The sequence below is a fragment of the Salvia hispanica genome, chromosome 4, assembly GCF_023119035.1.
Source record: "Salvia hispanica cultivar TCC Black 2014 chromosome 4, UniMelb_Shisp_WGS_1.0, whole genome shotgun sequence".
NCBI lineage: Eukaryota > Viridiplantae > Streptophyta > Magnoliopsida > Lamiales > Lamiaceae > Salvia > Salvia hispanica.
Genome location: NC_062968.1, coordinates 8,275,459 through 8,291,328, shown reverse-complemented (window position 1 = coordinate 8,291,328; position 15,870 = coordinate 8,275,459). Strand labels below are relative to the sequence as shown.

The window sequence follows — 15,870 nt, the reverse complement described above, 5'->3', positions numbered from 1 at the left end:
AAAACTCTAGTCGGGGGAATTTTTGTAGTTCACTCTTTTAATTATTACCTTTGTCCCACTTTAAGTGAATCATTTTTTTTTTGGGATGTCCCACCACTCTCTTTACTTTTTCTCTCTCTGTTATTTTATTCTCTGCACTAAACTTACAAAATAACACTATATAAAATCTCGTGCCATAATATAAATGTTACATTTGGAGTGGGACGGAGGGAGTATTTGAATACAAAAAATACTAATATTTCATTTTAAAATTATATTTAGGGTTGGGCTCCTTTAACTTAAATACATAAAATTTTTGGAGCCATCATTTTAACTGATGTCTAGCTTGTATTTTAATTGCTAAATGGTTCGATTAATTAATTGAGCTAGTTTAAATTAAATCACTAGTTCTGGACAAATTAAGCTCGTCATATTAAATATCTGGATTTCATTAAATAATTAATTAAAGATTAGTTAATTACCGCGAAATTTAAATAGTTGAATTTAAGCAACAAATTATCTTAGACTTAATCTAAAGAGAAATGTAAAATTAAATATTTTGATTTAATTTTTGGAATTAATCTTCGGATTAATTTATGAAGAATAAAATGTAATCTCTGAGTTAATACCTCTATGAGAATAAATTAATTCCTTGATGAATTTTCTATCGTAATTAAAATTTTCCTGTATAATTAGTTAAAGACCAAACCTCTGAGCCGAATAAAGCTCGAGGATGAGAAAATCTCTTGAATTAACTATAAGCCTCAAGAAAATAGTCTCCAGACTAATTAGTCCAAGAATTTAATCTTCGTTAGTTAAATAACTTAGTAATCTCTAAGTCTTTTAAGAATTTAGACTTATCAGTCGAACTTTATCTCACAAAGAATTTAATAAACTTGAATCTAGAAAACACTCAAGTGGTATTGTAATGACTTGACAATATTTTCAAGATATTATTGTATCATTTGGCGATGTGTCTATTGATTACCTTCGTACCCGGCCCTACATGTATTTCTAAAATTGCAGGTGATGCAACGAAGTGGTTGAGTGGTGTCGTTGAGAGAAGATATTGATCTAGTCATAATAAACTCTTAGAGGTTCATGTCTCTTTATACGGTATCGTGTTCATTGGTTTCGCTGTGCTTTAAAACAAGATTTAGTTCTATCTTTGTTTAAAGACTATGATGATATGATATTGTATGACCATATATTCTACTTGTGTCTTCATGATACAATATGTCTTATCCAAAGTATTACTACCATTTGTGATAAAAATGTGGTTTCTATTTTTGATACTATTTCTTCTTTTCTTTCCCCTCTTGTGCTCTCACCCCTAGTTGCGGTCTTCTGAGTTTTTTCATTATTAGTAAAGTGTGATCATGACAAGATGGTGAAGGTGTCGTTGCGGACGTGTCAAAAAGCGTTGCGGATGTGTCAAAAAGCGGTGATGCGAAAGAGGGTGATAGACGACGGCACGATAGATGGTGGTGGGTGAAAGAGGGGAAGTGAGGAAAGGAAAATCCTATAATTAGAATTTAGATAAGTCATAACTCATATGCCTAATAATATCAGTAATTTAAATATTGGCAGGTGATTTGAGATCGAACTAGTCATTTTTTTGGTTCGCAACAGACAATTTAATGTCTATTGGTTTCAATTCTGGTCCATAGTGGCCCTATATGTACACCTTATTGACTTAATTAGACCAAACAATATGGTAATTCGCGTTCGGTTCAAGTTTTAAACATTAGTTCAAGTTGTTACATAATTATGTGTGATACTATGTTTAATTTGGATTCGAATAAAAATATCATATCTGTTTTAAGTATGTAGGTGATTAGCAACCTATGAGGATGGGTTAGTTATCGATTTACTTCGAATAGACTAGTCCACCGAGTGCTTTTACATTTTCATGTATATCAGTATTCAAAGAACTCCTAATAAATATAAAAATAAAACTAAAAATTAAAGTAAAAAAGGTCTACTATACACTATACAACGTTGGTGGCAGGCAATGAAAGTAGTAAAGTTGCAAGTCTACTATATGTGAAATGATGGATTTGTTTTAGATGTAGGATTAGCTTCGCATAGCTGGTTAGTTTAGCAGGCCGAACTCTAAAATCAGGCTACGATAATTGATTTCTCTATTACAATTAGATTAAGTAGAAGCACATATCAATAAATAGATACATGAAAACATAACGTATAATTATACTACTCCATTAGATCTGTTTATAACAATTAAGTTTTATCAAGATACATGAACCACATGATATTTTGATCATGAATAGTCACTAGACCAACTAGATGATTCCGTATAAATAATACTCCCTCCGTCCCAGATTAAGAGTTAAATATAGTTATGGCTTCGGTTTTAAAAAAAATTGAAGTGTGTAATAAATGAAGTAAGATGGTGGAGTGTGTAATAAATGAAGTGAGTTGATTGAAGTGGATCTCTTTTGACTTTTTGGATTTAAAAGATATTTATTGGTTTATTTTAATGTAGATAATGTCATTTTGATGTAATTTTGATGAACAATGGGGTAAAATTGTATGATTAAATATAAAAAAATCTAAATGTGATTCTTAAATTGGGACGAACTTTTATAGCAAAAAATAACTTTTAATAAGGCAAAGAGGGAGTAATCCATAAATAAACTCTAGATGAAGCTATCGAGGCGACATAAAATAAATAAAAGGAACTATCAAAGTATATCCATTATTAAACTATAAAATGTAAATATAAATTTCATTGATGTAATTATGATACCACTCATCTTCTTAAAAGATATCAAAAAGGAGATAAAGTTATCAAATTAGTACACAAGACATAGTCATTATTACAAATTGATATGGAACAAGAATGAGATTTTTCAACACGCCCCGACGTGTGTGGATCAAAACAAACATCAAACTTCCACACGCTCAACAAAGAAATCTATATTGATTTGTGCTTGCTCTAATAATATATAGAAATGAGTCACCCATCCCCTTAAAATGCCTTATAAGAAAGAGAGTTATCCTAGAATATATTATTAAGACATGATCATCACAAAGTGAAAGTGGGACACAAATAGGGGTATTCAACATGCCACTGCACATGTAGGCCGAAAGGCATATCGGACTTCAACACATGCGGAAAAAAGATCCACATCAACTTAGGCACTGGTCTGATACCATGTAGAAATAGGTCATTCACTCCTTTCAAAGACTTCACAAAGAGAGATGGTTATCCAACACTCCATCTGTCTCACAAAAGATGTCACACTTGTGGACGGTATGAAATTTTAGGAGTTTTTGTTTTGTGTGTTAGGTGGAACGAGAAATTATATTATTTATATATTGTGAGATAGAACTTTTTCTAAAAATGAAAATGTGACATCTATAGTGAGACAATCTAAAAAGGAAAGTGAGACATCTTTTATGAGACGCGGGGAGTACTATATAAATTAGACATGATGATTACGAAGTCAATATGAGACAAGAATATGAATTTTTCAACACACCACATACGTCTGAACCAGAATAAACATCAGACTTTCACATACACAATAAATTACTCCCTCCGTTCCTAATAATTCGTCACCATTTGACCGACACGGATTTTAAGAAATGTAATAGAAAGTGGGTTGAAAAAGTTGGTGACATGTGGGTCCTACTTTTATATATTAGTTTTATAATAAAATGTGAGTGTGAATGAATTAGTGGAATGTAGGGTCCACTACCAAAAATGGTAAAAGTGAAATGTGACAAATTTTTAGGGACGGACGAAAATGGAAATAGGTGACAAATTTTCAAGGACGAGGGGAAGTAATTCATATTGATTTGAGCATGCTCTAACACCATGTTAAAAATGAATAACTCGCCGTCTTAAAAAAAAGCTTATACATAGAAAAGTTATCTAAATGTATACAAAGATGAGACAGTTTCTTCGCCTCGGACGTGAGTTATGCACACACGCTACGCGGGTAGTGATAAAATGCAAATTCATATATGGTACAAACTCCAAACTTTTCAACACAATGTCAATACAATATCAACACAGTGTAAAATTTTAAGATTTTGATGTCAAAACAATATCAATACAATGTCAAAACAATTTCAACACGGCATGAACCATTGACATTGTGTTGACATTTTTTGTTGCTATTATTTTATCATCTGTTGATATTTTCTAACAGTTTAGATTATAGTTTGAAGTTTGTACAATATTTAGAGTTTGCATTTAATCACATTCATAGGAATAGAAATCATTTATGTTTTTTAGTTATTCTTTTAGTTATATTCCCATAAGTCCTATATTCCTCAATCCATAATTACAACCCACTCAACTTGGAAGCAATAGCATTGAGATAAAATAATTCATTTCAGTCTAATAATGCAAATATTTAAATCCCTAGGGGCTAATTTGAAATAGAGATAACAATTAACTAACTAATTTATTATTGGCGGGTGTACATACACCCGCAACTGATCTCGTATAAAACGCCAATCAAATTGAAGAGTTTTTCAGAAAAAAGGTGAAAATGGCTACTACACTTCAATTTGCTCTTCCCTCCATCGCTGGGCGCCGGCGCCGGCCGCGGCCGGATTCACGCTCCATTATCAGACCGGTCAGGTGCGCAGCTGACCGGCAGGCGCTTTTTAACCGCATTGCACCTGTTTATGATAACGTGAGCACCTCCATTTTGACAGGCTTTATTTTGGTTTAATTCCGCAATTTAGCTCGAGTTTGTGATATTTTCCTTTATCTCAAATTGAATATTGGTTTATGAGGGCTTCGTTTGCAGTTGAATGACTTGTTTAGTTTAGGAAGGCATAGAGTGTGGAAGCGGATGACTGTTTCCTGGAGCGGGTATATTTTCTGCTTCCCTCTCTCTCTCTAATTTTGAATTTTGTGTATATTTGTGAAGGCTATAGATATGGATAATTGATGAATGCATGTTTACAATATGTTAATAATTAACTGCAATTTGAAAATATTAAGTTTGAATTTGTTTGGTTTGAGTTTGATGTTATGAAAAGCAAGGTTTTATATATGTGAAAACAGAGTGAAAGAAGGAGATACTGTGTTGGATGTTTGTTGTGGAAGTGGGGATTTGGCATTTCTGTTATCTGAGAAAGTTGGGATCACGGGCAAGGTTTGCTTTCCTCCCCATCTTGTCCACCTTCTTTATGTTTACAACTACTTTTTTTTAATCTAATAATCTAATCCTTAGGTATATTTAGCTGTTGTTTCTTATTTTCCGAAATGAACTGTCTGTTTGTCAGCTGAGATTTTAAGGTGTAACTGCTATGAAATTTGATCAGACTGACTCATACTTGACCGAGGTACTACGTATAGAGTTGGTTGAGTTTTGTCAGGATATGAAGGGTTTGATTTGATGATCTATCAATATGTAATCTGGTGAACTGTTTTGAGATGTCATCAACATGTAAATATTGTTTATATCAATGAGGTCTTTAAATTTCTCTTTGATCTTGGCATACCAAGCCTGGTCGAAATCTTCTTGTATAATAGTAGTATGTCATTATCTTCATCAAACCTAATAGTTAATAGATTTAGAAGTATTTAGACTCTTGAAATTTACGGGCATTTTGGCCTGTCGAGCTGGATAGCTCGTGCTAGGGACATCTTGTGACTCATTTTGGGATCCATGTCTTAAATTCACTTTCACTGTTGATCTGTTAGGTGATTGCTCTCGATTTCTCAAGGGAGCAGTTACAAATTGCTGCAAGTCGCCAGAGTGAACGATCAAAGGCCTGTTACAAGAACATCGAGTAAGCATATCCTATCTCACAGCTAAAATTTGAAGATGGAAAATATGACCAAAGTGTGCCTTGAAGCTTTATGTCTTTACTTGAACCCCCTTCATGAAACTTGGTTAATCCCAGGTGGATTGAAGGAGACGCAGTCAATTTACCATTCTCAAAATCCTCGTTTGATGCTGCAACAATTGGCTATGGCTTACGGAATATTGTAGATAGGAGAAAAGCTATGGAGGAGATGTATAAAGTTCTGAAACCTGGTTCAAAAGTATCTATTCTTGACTTCAACAAAAGCACTAGCTCATTAAACTCTTCGATTCAGGTGTGTAATTACTAAACGAATTTTCCAGTCCAATAATTTTCATTCTTTCTGATATCATAAGTCTCTGTCTATTTTTTATTTCTGAATTGAAGAGTTTAATGAAGAAATAAATAAAGAACAACTCCTAAATAAAAGTAAATCTTGGCAGAACTGCATCAATTTCTCCAAGCATCTATCTCCAACAATAAGCTAGCAAATTATGTCTCTTGCATGTACATCTAGCTCTGGTTCTCTTAAACAACCACTTAAACTAAGTTACAGTTATGTGTATGTGTGTGTGTTTGAATTTCATTAAACATCTTTAGGCCATGCCCATATCTTTCTTTTTTCAGGATTGGATGATTGACTGCATAGTGGTTCCTATTGCAAGTGGCTATGGCCTAGCCAACGAGTACCATTACTTGAAGAACTCAATCAAGGAATATCTGACGGGTATATTTCCTATTTCGTTTGTCTACATACACTATTTAAATTGGATTGAGGAATCTGAAGCAGAAATTGTGATGTTTGGCAAAATCTACTTCAGTGAGCACAGCACCACAAAGCAAAGCCACGAAAAACAAATTGCACTATCAGTTTATCCACTGTTATGAGGAAGATCAAACATGATTCATTAACTATTGGTTGTGTTCTGATGCAGGAAACGAGTTGGAGAAGCTAGCTGGAGAAGTGAGCTTTTCTGAGGCCAAGTTCTATGAGATTGGTGCAGGGTTCATGGGGAATTTGGTGGCGACCCGTTAGGAAGGTTCCATTGCCTGTCTGATCTTCTCAAACTGAATCACGTTTTTTACCTGTTTTTTATAGTTGAGTGATGCTGTAGATAGGTTTAAATATGATATGTATACATACATCAGCCTCCCCACAAGCACAACATCCTTGGCAATTTTGTGCCTATGCATAAGTTAGTGTTTAATCTATACTAAAATCTGTTTGTATCACTACATTGATGAATGAAAATGTCAAGATTTACACCAATTACACATAATGAGGGTGAGAATTTTTTAGAATAAAATTCTACAGCACCTAATGTTATTCAATATTTTGTTGGAATTAACAGTTAATAATTACATACAAGTATAAATGATAGGATTTGAGACCAACAGATGTAGTTAGATACAATATTTCAACAATACTGTTACATCCTCTAAGAAACAATATTGTTAGAAAAAAAAATGGCTGTATAGGTAGTACAATGGTAAAGATAGAATTTCTGCTAATGTGGCAAGCAAACATCTCTGCACTATACTTGCTTTCCCAGCCCAGCTACACTAGAGAAAGAAAGAAAAATAAGAGATTAAAAAATATAGTATCAAATCTCTACCAATTCTCTTCTTTCATATGCTATTGACTTAGTTGATTTGGCATTGTTGGCTTCTTCCTGAATGCGTGCTTCCTGCATCGTTCAAAAATGCTGTCGTACATCAAATCAAACTGAAGCCTGGCCCTCTCCCGGTTAATAATGAAGAGGATGTGATCACCTTCCACAATCTTGTAATACCTGCAGACCACGTCTCATACACGTCTTAATCGAAACAAGATGTAATGCAACTAGGATAGGTAGAGTAGTAGTGTGTCGAATCTTTATTCTTGGATGAATTTCTCTAAGATAATGAATGAAAATAATTAGAAATGGGCTTTAGTCATGTCAAATGAGAATGCAGGAGAAGCTAAGACGCGTTTATTCAAGAATAATCGCATCTGCAGCAGCAAGAAGGGCATGCATCTTGTAGATGAGACGAGGGGAAAGAGGCACGAACCATATGCCTGGTTGTAAAAGCTGGCATTCTGAATCTTTTACCACAAGGTGATTAGGATGCTCAACTGGGAGACGAGGGTGTGTCATGGATATGGTGTTGAGCGCTCCATCATTGTCCCACCACTCTTCGTCTCTGTAAGAAAAATTCGCCGCATTAGGGCCATAATTGTGTGAATCTTGATACTGCAATGGCATGAAATGAGAGTGGACGACCAAGATCAGCTTAACACTCACCGGTATCCCTTGTAAGGAGGGGGGACATCAGGAGGGTGACGCCACACACACATCTGCAAAACTCGGATAAATAGTAGAGCGTGTATTCTAAGAAGGCCAGATGGGACTGTGATGCCCATGACTTTCGTTGTCTGTTTGGTGGCGTAGCTGAAGTAGTATGTGTCAGGGAACGTCTGAATATTGCTGTTCAATCTGATCGACCCTTGGATTGTGAGATCGGGAAGAATCCAGTCTCCGGATGCAAAAGGGCCGGTCTTCCCCATGAGGCAATTGACAAGACCCCAAATACCTATCTGCTTCCAAGACATGTTGTAATGATCAAACCCAAAATTATAGTAGTTCTTCAGCCATGGGATGTCAAACCAGTCGTAGAGAATCACTCCTATCCGGCACAGCTGCAGCAGGCAGACAGGCTTCAGTGACTTCCCATCTTCTGGCCTAAAAACAATCAACGTTTATGAGAAATCAGGAACTGCTTGGCCAGTACTTCTATTCATCAAAGTGCTATTGCCCAAAATCAGACCAAGAATTGGATTCAATGTTTACATATCTACTTCATACACCCTTATGCAATCAACAACTCAACATGATTCCAAGTTGTAGAAATTGACAAAATCAATCTCATTGCTATTTTACTCAAAGGCAACATAGTTCATAAAGAGATGATAACTAATGTATGTGTTCAATATTTCAACAATGATGAGAACTTACTGAATTCCATCCATATAGGCTCTGGTTGTGCCATTGAATGCTCCAGACAAGGACGTTATGCTCAGAACCCAGTTTGGAGAAGTGTTTTCATATCCCTTAAATGCCTGAAATTGAACTAAAACTCATCAAAAATCCAAATTCGAGATTGTTTTAGTATTCAACTCGCAACAAATTCATCGAACACTGTACCTTATCAGCAAGCATTTGCTGCAAGACTCGAACAACTTGCCCACCGGCCGAATGCCCCACAAAGTGAATGGGGTGATCCTCATCCCATTCAGGGTAATTCCCTACACATCACAAATTGCAAGTAGAAACATCAAACAAGAGATTAAAGACGAGGACGTCTTCTTCTTTCACAGATCAAATATGAGATCAAAGTTTTCACCTTTCTCATAAACTCTACCAAACTGAGTGTGCCCACAAGCCTTGCTATGTTCCTCACCATAATCAACTTGCCCTCCTTTAAGGTAATAGAACAATTCTCTAGCCCTAAACCCGACATTCAATCATTCGCAGAAATTAACAATCAATCAAACCAACAAACATAAGTGCAAAAAGGGGCATTTTTAAAATAACTTTTGAGACAAAACCAACCTGTCATATATGCTAGTTAATGAGCCTAAATCAGGGACAAGCACCCTCTCATCTTTCTTCTCAGCTCCAGCAAAATAAGACAGGCCTCCTAATTTCTGTTAAAACAGTTACAAAGATTCAATCTTGAAAAACTTCACAAAAACCTTCAAGAAAATGGAAACCCCAATCAGCAGCATACATACCCCTTTCCCAAAGCCAAAGATGCCATGAACTAGCACAATTGGGGGCAAATCATCTACAGAAGTGATGGATTTCTGCTTTTCAACCTCATCATTTTGCAAGCCACTAGCCAAATTAGGCTTGAAAAACAAATCATTTATTGTTTGAGACAGATCGCCAGCCACAGCCGTGCTAAAAATGTAGAATCCAAACAACAAATGCACCAAGGAGCTCACAAACAGCTCCAACAATTGGAGACTTGACACCCACCACCTAAACATCCTCTCTCTCCCCCCTATCTCTCTCTCACTCAAAAGAGAATTATGTGTGTGGCCAATCGACACACAGATGAAGTAAAAGCAATGTCTTTGAGCCTTCTACAAGAATAAATTCAAGAGAAGGCTCTCAAACATCAAAAAATCAAATCCTTAATCAAGAAAAGGCCCTCTCAACTCTCAAGAATCAAGAAATGAACGAGAAAGAGGTGAGAGTAATTTCTTGAGGGACCCTTCCTGTTAAAAGAATGTGGTGGTGGGATGAAACGAGTTTCATATTTAAGGCATGCAGAAAAAATGTTTCTTTACTTCCATTTGTTGAGACTTTTCAAAATTGAGCTCCCAAATTTTCTCATAACCTACCTTTCACCAATTTCTTGTATCGTCAAAGCTACTTCATCCACGTGCCCTTATTTTATCGGGTGCCAGAGACATTTCCCCAATTGAGCTGACCCCACACAAATTGGAACGAGACAAGATTGTTCCAGAATCCAGACGATTTGAAATTCTGAGAGGAAAGAAGAATATTGGGGTTTTAGTGTGCCACGTCAGCGGGAAAAAGGTTGTTTACATTTGCTAACAAGGAATTAATGTGTGATTTGTGCTTTTTAAATAAGTGGGAGTAGAGTAACAAGATTTAAGAGTATCGTTTGAAACTTGGAATCACTGGAATGTGCTGGTTGAGAGCTGGAAGGTTCCTTTTCTGTGTCAAACCAACTCCACCAACTGGCGCTTATCCATAAATCAAATGATTTCATCATTCATTTCCATGTGGTTGGTGCTTTTTAAATAAGTGGGAGTAGAGTAACAAGATTTTAGAGTATCGTTTGAAACTTGGAATCACTGGAATGTGCTGGTTGAGGGCTGGAAGGTTCCTTTTCTGTGTCAAACCAACTCCACCAACTGGCGCTTATCCATAAATCAAATGATTTCATCATTCATTTCCATGTGGTTGGTTTTTGTTTTATTGGTTCATAAATTCGAGTTTTTGATTTTGTTTACAATGATTTTAAAAAAGAGTGAATTACAAATTTAGTACCTATGTATGGAGGTTCGAACGCTAGATACCCCTATGTTTTAAAAATATCGCCACACATCTCTATGTATGAATTTAATATTATTTGAAGGATTTGTTCAATGTTTATGGACTTTTAAATCCTTTTTCCACTTGAATTTAACCAAAATGCCACTAAGGGCATTCTGGTCTTTCTAAAACAAGGGTACCATTTGATGATATTTTAATATTCTTATAGAGGTACCTCAAATGAAATTTTAATACTATTGATATTTGAAAGTTGAAACGATATAAAATTTAACACTTTACAATTTTCAAGGAAATAATTTATCTTCATGTCTACATGTTTAACACGAAAGCTAATATAATAATATTATATTATTATTTTTTAAAAAGTTTACTCTTCTTTATCCTCTCCAACAAGGACATCCATTTTTTACTTCTGCAATTTTGATACAAAAGTGCAGTTCAACCCATTCTACCATTCCAATTTTGATTATTTACTCTCCAATAATATTAACTTGGTGAAGGCTGAAGAAGAGTTTTTAATAATTTTCAAATAGAAAAAAAAAGTTCTCGAAAGGGGCTTAAGCCCTCCATCGAGAGAGAAGAGAAGAAGTGAACGGTCCTTTTTATTGAGAGTGAAGTTCAAATAGACAATAGGCAGAAGTGGCAGAGTGGAAAAGAGAATGGTTCATTCTAAAGATTAAAAAACCCTTCTACTGACATTTTGGTTAAATTTGAGTGGAAAAATAGCTTAAAATTATGTGAGTAGTGAAAAGGTCTTTCAAATGATATTAGGTTCATACATAAAGGTGTGTGACGATATTTTTGAAACTTAGGGGTGTCTAGCGTTCGAACCCCTATACATAGGTCCCAAATTTGTAACTTACTCTATTTGAAAAGACTGAAATGCTCTAGGTGGCATTTTGGAAAAAAAATGAGAGTGAGAAGGGCATGACCGACCGTAAAAAGTGAAAAAGGACTCCAAATGATATTATATGCATACATAGAGGTGTCTGATGCATTTTTTGAAACATGGATACCTCCAACGTTCGAATGACAATACATAGGGGTGTTTTTTGTAGTTCACTCAAATTGGGATTTTGTTGGAGGTAGGTGAAGGTCCTGGTCAGGTACATTCCTCGGGTTTTCGTATGTAAATTTATGTGTATCCAACTGATCAGGAAGAGATTCCTGACCCAGCTGAGTCGTTGGTACGACAACCGAGACCTGGCTTCAAACAAGTTTCCTCAACCCACTTCTACCTGATTAGTATAATGGAGGTAAGGGTCGAATCCCACGAGGATGGACACGTTTTGATAACTGCGGTGACTTTCCTGGGTGTTTTTGGTTAGCTACCACGCTTGGGTTGAGATTTTACCTAGACACGAAATAAAGGTGGGTACTCTACTGACTAGTAGGCGTGAAAATAACAGGCATGTGGTGGTGTTCGTGAAAATAGGGGACAAGGTGTCTCAGAGACATATGTAAAGTAGACAGTTACTAAAAGAGGAAAATTAGACAACAAGGTATATCTACGGTGGTGGGGGCTCTCTGGATAGTACAACTGAAAAGTAGGGAACAAAAACAAAAGTAACTTAAAAGTAAAAGCGGTCCAAACTAAAGTTGATTTTGACGTTTTCTTCTTCACCAAGTATTGACAAAAATCATATGGACACAAACACCATAACTAAACTTCAGATTCATAAACTCAAACTCAAGATTCATCGATTAAAATGCTCAAACTTAAATTAAACGGTGAAACTGCAATTTTACTTCTACTGACTGACATGCAAGGTGGTAATCACGGCGCAGAAAAGAAACTCATGCACGAAAATTTGACTAAACATAACTGCAACTTCAAATCAACAACTCCAGATAAGAAAGCACTCAGAAATTAAAAGCAATAACTAGATCTAACTTCCCTAGGCAGAATGAAGCAAACTCGAACCAAAGCGACATGCGAAATAGAAACTTCATAACGTAAATGTTGGAAAATAACAAAGTACTTCAAAAGGCAACAAGGATGAGTGTTTGCAACAAACCAACGATGAAAACAAGTAAAGATTAAACTAAAAAGCAGATAACGATTGTTTTGGCCACTCCGGGCGATGATACTACTATACTACTACGATAACTGGCTGGAACGGTGGATCGATGACTTCTCCGGCAGACTTCTGGACGTCAAGTGACCATGGCTGTGGTGAGGAACGAGAAATTGGATAATGCTGAAGGAACTGATCTTTTAGAGAGGATTCTAACTATGTATGGTGGCTGGACTCTAAAGGCGAACTCCCTCTCTCTCTCCAAGTGGCTTCTTTTATAGGGAGGCTTGCCCTTGCTTTTAGGGTAGACTTCCTTCAAGTTTTGACTTTTATGCCCTTGTTAATGATCATCCCAGCCTATCCTTCTTCTCCATCTCGAGCCTTTTCTCTGGCATGCATCCTGGTCAGTATTGCACCCTTCTAGCGCCCTTTTCACTTGCGTCACCCGAATTGTCTCCTACCGACTTGGATCCTTTAATCCTGGACACTTGAGAAACTGTTTTGCAGATAATACATGCATTTTACGACATACTGACCAGTAACCAAGGCTTAGAATACGACTTATCAGTAGGGCTGACAATTTTTGGCACGGCACGAATCCGCACGAAATTAATGGATTTGTGTCAAGGCTTATTAGGTTCGTGCACTTATGGTGTACGACACGATAAGGACACGAACCCAATAAGCCTTGACACATACCCATTAATTTCGTGCGGGTTCGTGTCGTACCAAAAATTGTCAGCCCTACCTCCAACAAAATTCTATGTCGTGTTCGTGTTACATGTTAAGAAAAATAATATTATAATATTATTATTATTATTGTGTCGTGTCATATGTGTGTTGTTATCGTGTCGTGTTGACCCGAAATGGTTCGTGTCGTTAATGAGTTTATGTCGTGTTCATGTCTGAGAGTAGCGGGTCGTGTTTGTGTTTGTGTTTAGAGTTTCTTAACGGGTCGTGTTTTTGTTATCGTGTTGTGTCGTTATCGTGTCGACATGATAACGACACGACACGCATGATTTTGCCACCCCTAGTTGGAGGTATTTTCATGATATAGTAGTATACCAAAATATAATAGTAGTATTCATCTATGAAAAATAGTCTTTATTTTTCTATTTTTGGCAGTACACCAATATTAGTTTTCATTATCTATTTATAGTATTCTTTTTGTCTAAGTGATTGATTTCCTTTTCTTTATTGTCCCTAAAAGTGATTGATTTCCATTTTTAGCTAAAATAATATATCTATATCCTTTATCATCTTTACTCTCTCTTTATGGAGTATCTTTTATCATCTCTTCTAATTTATTCTTACCACTTAACTCAATAAATATCATTTTCTTAAATCACGTGTCAAAACGAAATCAATAACATGCGACGGGACAGAGGGAGAGTATTGATTCCTCTCTAATAAGGTGAGTCTCACTTTCCACTAACAACACTTCAATTACGTTTTTTTCTCTATATTTTTACTTTATCGATTTTGCATTAAAAATCGTGTCATTCACAAGGAAAACAATATTTTGTAGACGGCCGTACTCGCCGGTGGTTTTATTATCTTTTCTATGTTTGAAAATTTTAGTCACTCTTTAGCCTATAATCCTCACCTAGACATGTTCACGGTAAAAAAATTGCCGGTGCCGAAAGGTTCCAGTTTGGAACCAGCGATTCACAGTTCAATAAAAACATGCACCTAAACCGGCTTGCAATAAAATTTGACTGTTCCGATTCACGGTCCGAACGGTTCTAGCGACGGTTCAAGCCGGAACCGGCAGTTTGTCAGTTTCTTTTAAAAAAATATTTTTTAAGAAATTGATTTTTAAATCAACTTTTCCTTACTTTAAAAATCAATTTCTGAGTAAGAAGAAAGTGTATTGGACGATTTTTTTATAGCTACATATTTTTGGATGTGTTGCTCTTTCTTTCGATGTGGGATAAAAGTCATTATTTATAACTACATGATAGATCTCCATTATTCTTTGTCTATATTAGTACTCTATCTTCTATTATTATAATTTAACATCAAATTTATTGCATAGAGTATTATTCATTAATTCTTTATCATTATCGATCCGTTTATGTGTATATGTAATAGGAGTATATGCTAACCAAAAATACCACACTACAAGAGAATAAATATTATACAAATTGGATTAATCTATCAATAACTATTATACAAATAATTATTTTGTATATACAAATCATATTACTCGATAATAATTACTTATTCTTATGTATGAAGAATATAATCAAATAATAATTTTATTTATATATTATACAAAAATTAGAGACTAGTAGAAGACAAAAGGAAGTTTTGTATCACACATTGGAAAAAGATGAATGAATGATCTAAACATTAGGGGTGGGAATACGGGTATCCATGGATACCCGACCCGGAAAAACCGGATACCCAAACCCGCAAATCATCGAAATATCTATCCAAAACCCGCCCCGATATATTTTCGGGTTCTCCAATACCCGCCCCGGGTATCCATACCCGACGTATCGGGTACCCAAATACCCAATTCTTTACAAGTGTTATTAACTAATAAAAAAAATCAAATTTTATAAATTAAAATAAATATAGAAATATTTAAATTGACTAATATCTTTAATGTTTCATTTAATATAACTATAGAAGCAACCAATAATATAATTCAAAAGTCAAAATAATTAAATAAAATATAAAAACCACATGAGTTGGTTGCACAATACGTAAAAGTATTAAACAACTAAGCAAAATATAGAAGCATTCATTGCTAAACGCCTAAACCTAATTTAAAATATGCGTTTAAATAATAAATTGGGTCCATTATTTAATAATAAATAAAATATTACAAATAGAGTTAAATTAGGTTATATTTTAAATCTTCCTTCTTCTCCACACGACGCTTTCTTTTTCTATCTCAGTATTATAATATCTCCTCCTTCTCTTTTTCTACTTTAATATATATGAAATGATTTAGATTTAAATGCAATAATTCAAACTTTGAAAAGTGTTTTTGA

The 15,870-nt window shown here is 35.2% G+C and overlaps 2 protein-coding genes across 2 annotated transcripts; one reads left to right on the top strand and one right to left on the bottom strand.

Moving 5' to 3' along the window:
- Positions 1–4,476: 4,476 nt before the first annotated feature.
- On the top strand, positions 4,477–7,055 carry LOC125223236 (2-phytyl-1,4-beta-naphthoquinone methyltransferase, chloroplastic-like). The gene is made up of 7 exons (XM_048126283.1): positions 4,477–4,652; positions 4,770–4,834; positions 5,030–5,120; positions 5,672–5,760; positions 5,875–6,070; positions 6,403–6,502; positions 6,711–7,055. The coding sequence occupies exons 1-7, from the start codon at positions 4,506–4,508 to the stop codon at positions 6,809–6,811; spliced, it is 789 nt and encodes a 262-aa protein (XP_047982240.1). The 5' UTR covers positions 4,477–4,505; the 3' UTR covers positions 6,812–7,055.
- Positions 7,056–7,159: 104 nt separating this feature from the next.
- Positions 7,160–10,409, bottom strand: LOC125223235 (lipase-like). Its single transcript, XM_048126282.1, has 8 exons — positions 9,551–10,409; positions 9,369–9,463; positions 9,160–9,263; positions 8,961–9,061; positions 8,772–8,875; positions 8,061–8,498; positions 7,828–7,959; positions 7,160–7,568 (listed from the first exon to the last, which is right to left on the bottom strand). The coding sequence occupies exons 1-8, from the start codon at positions 9,806–9,808 to the stop codon at positions 7,412–7,414; spliced, it is 1,389 nt and encodes a 462-aa protein (XP_047982239.1). The 5' UTR covers positions 9,809–10,409; the 3' UTR covers positions 7,160–7,411.
- Positions 10,410–15,870: the final 5,461 nt, after the last annotated feature.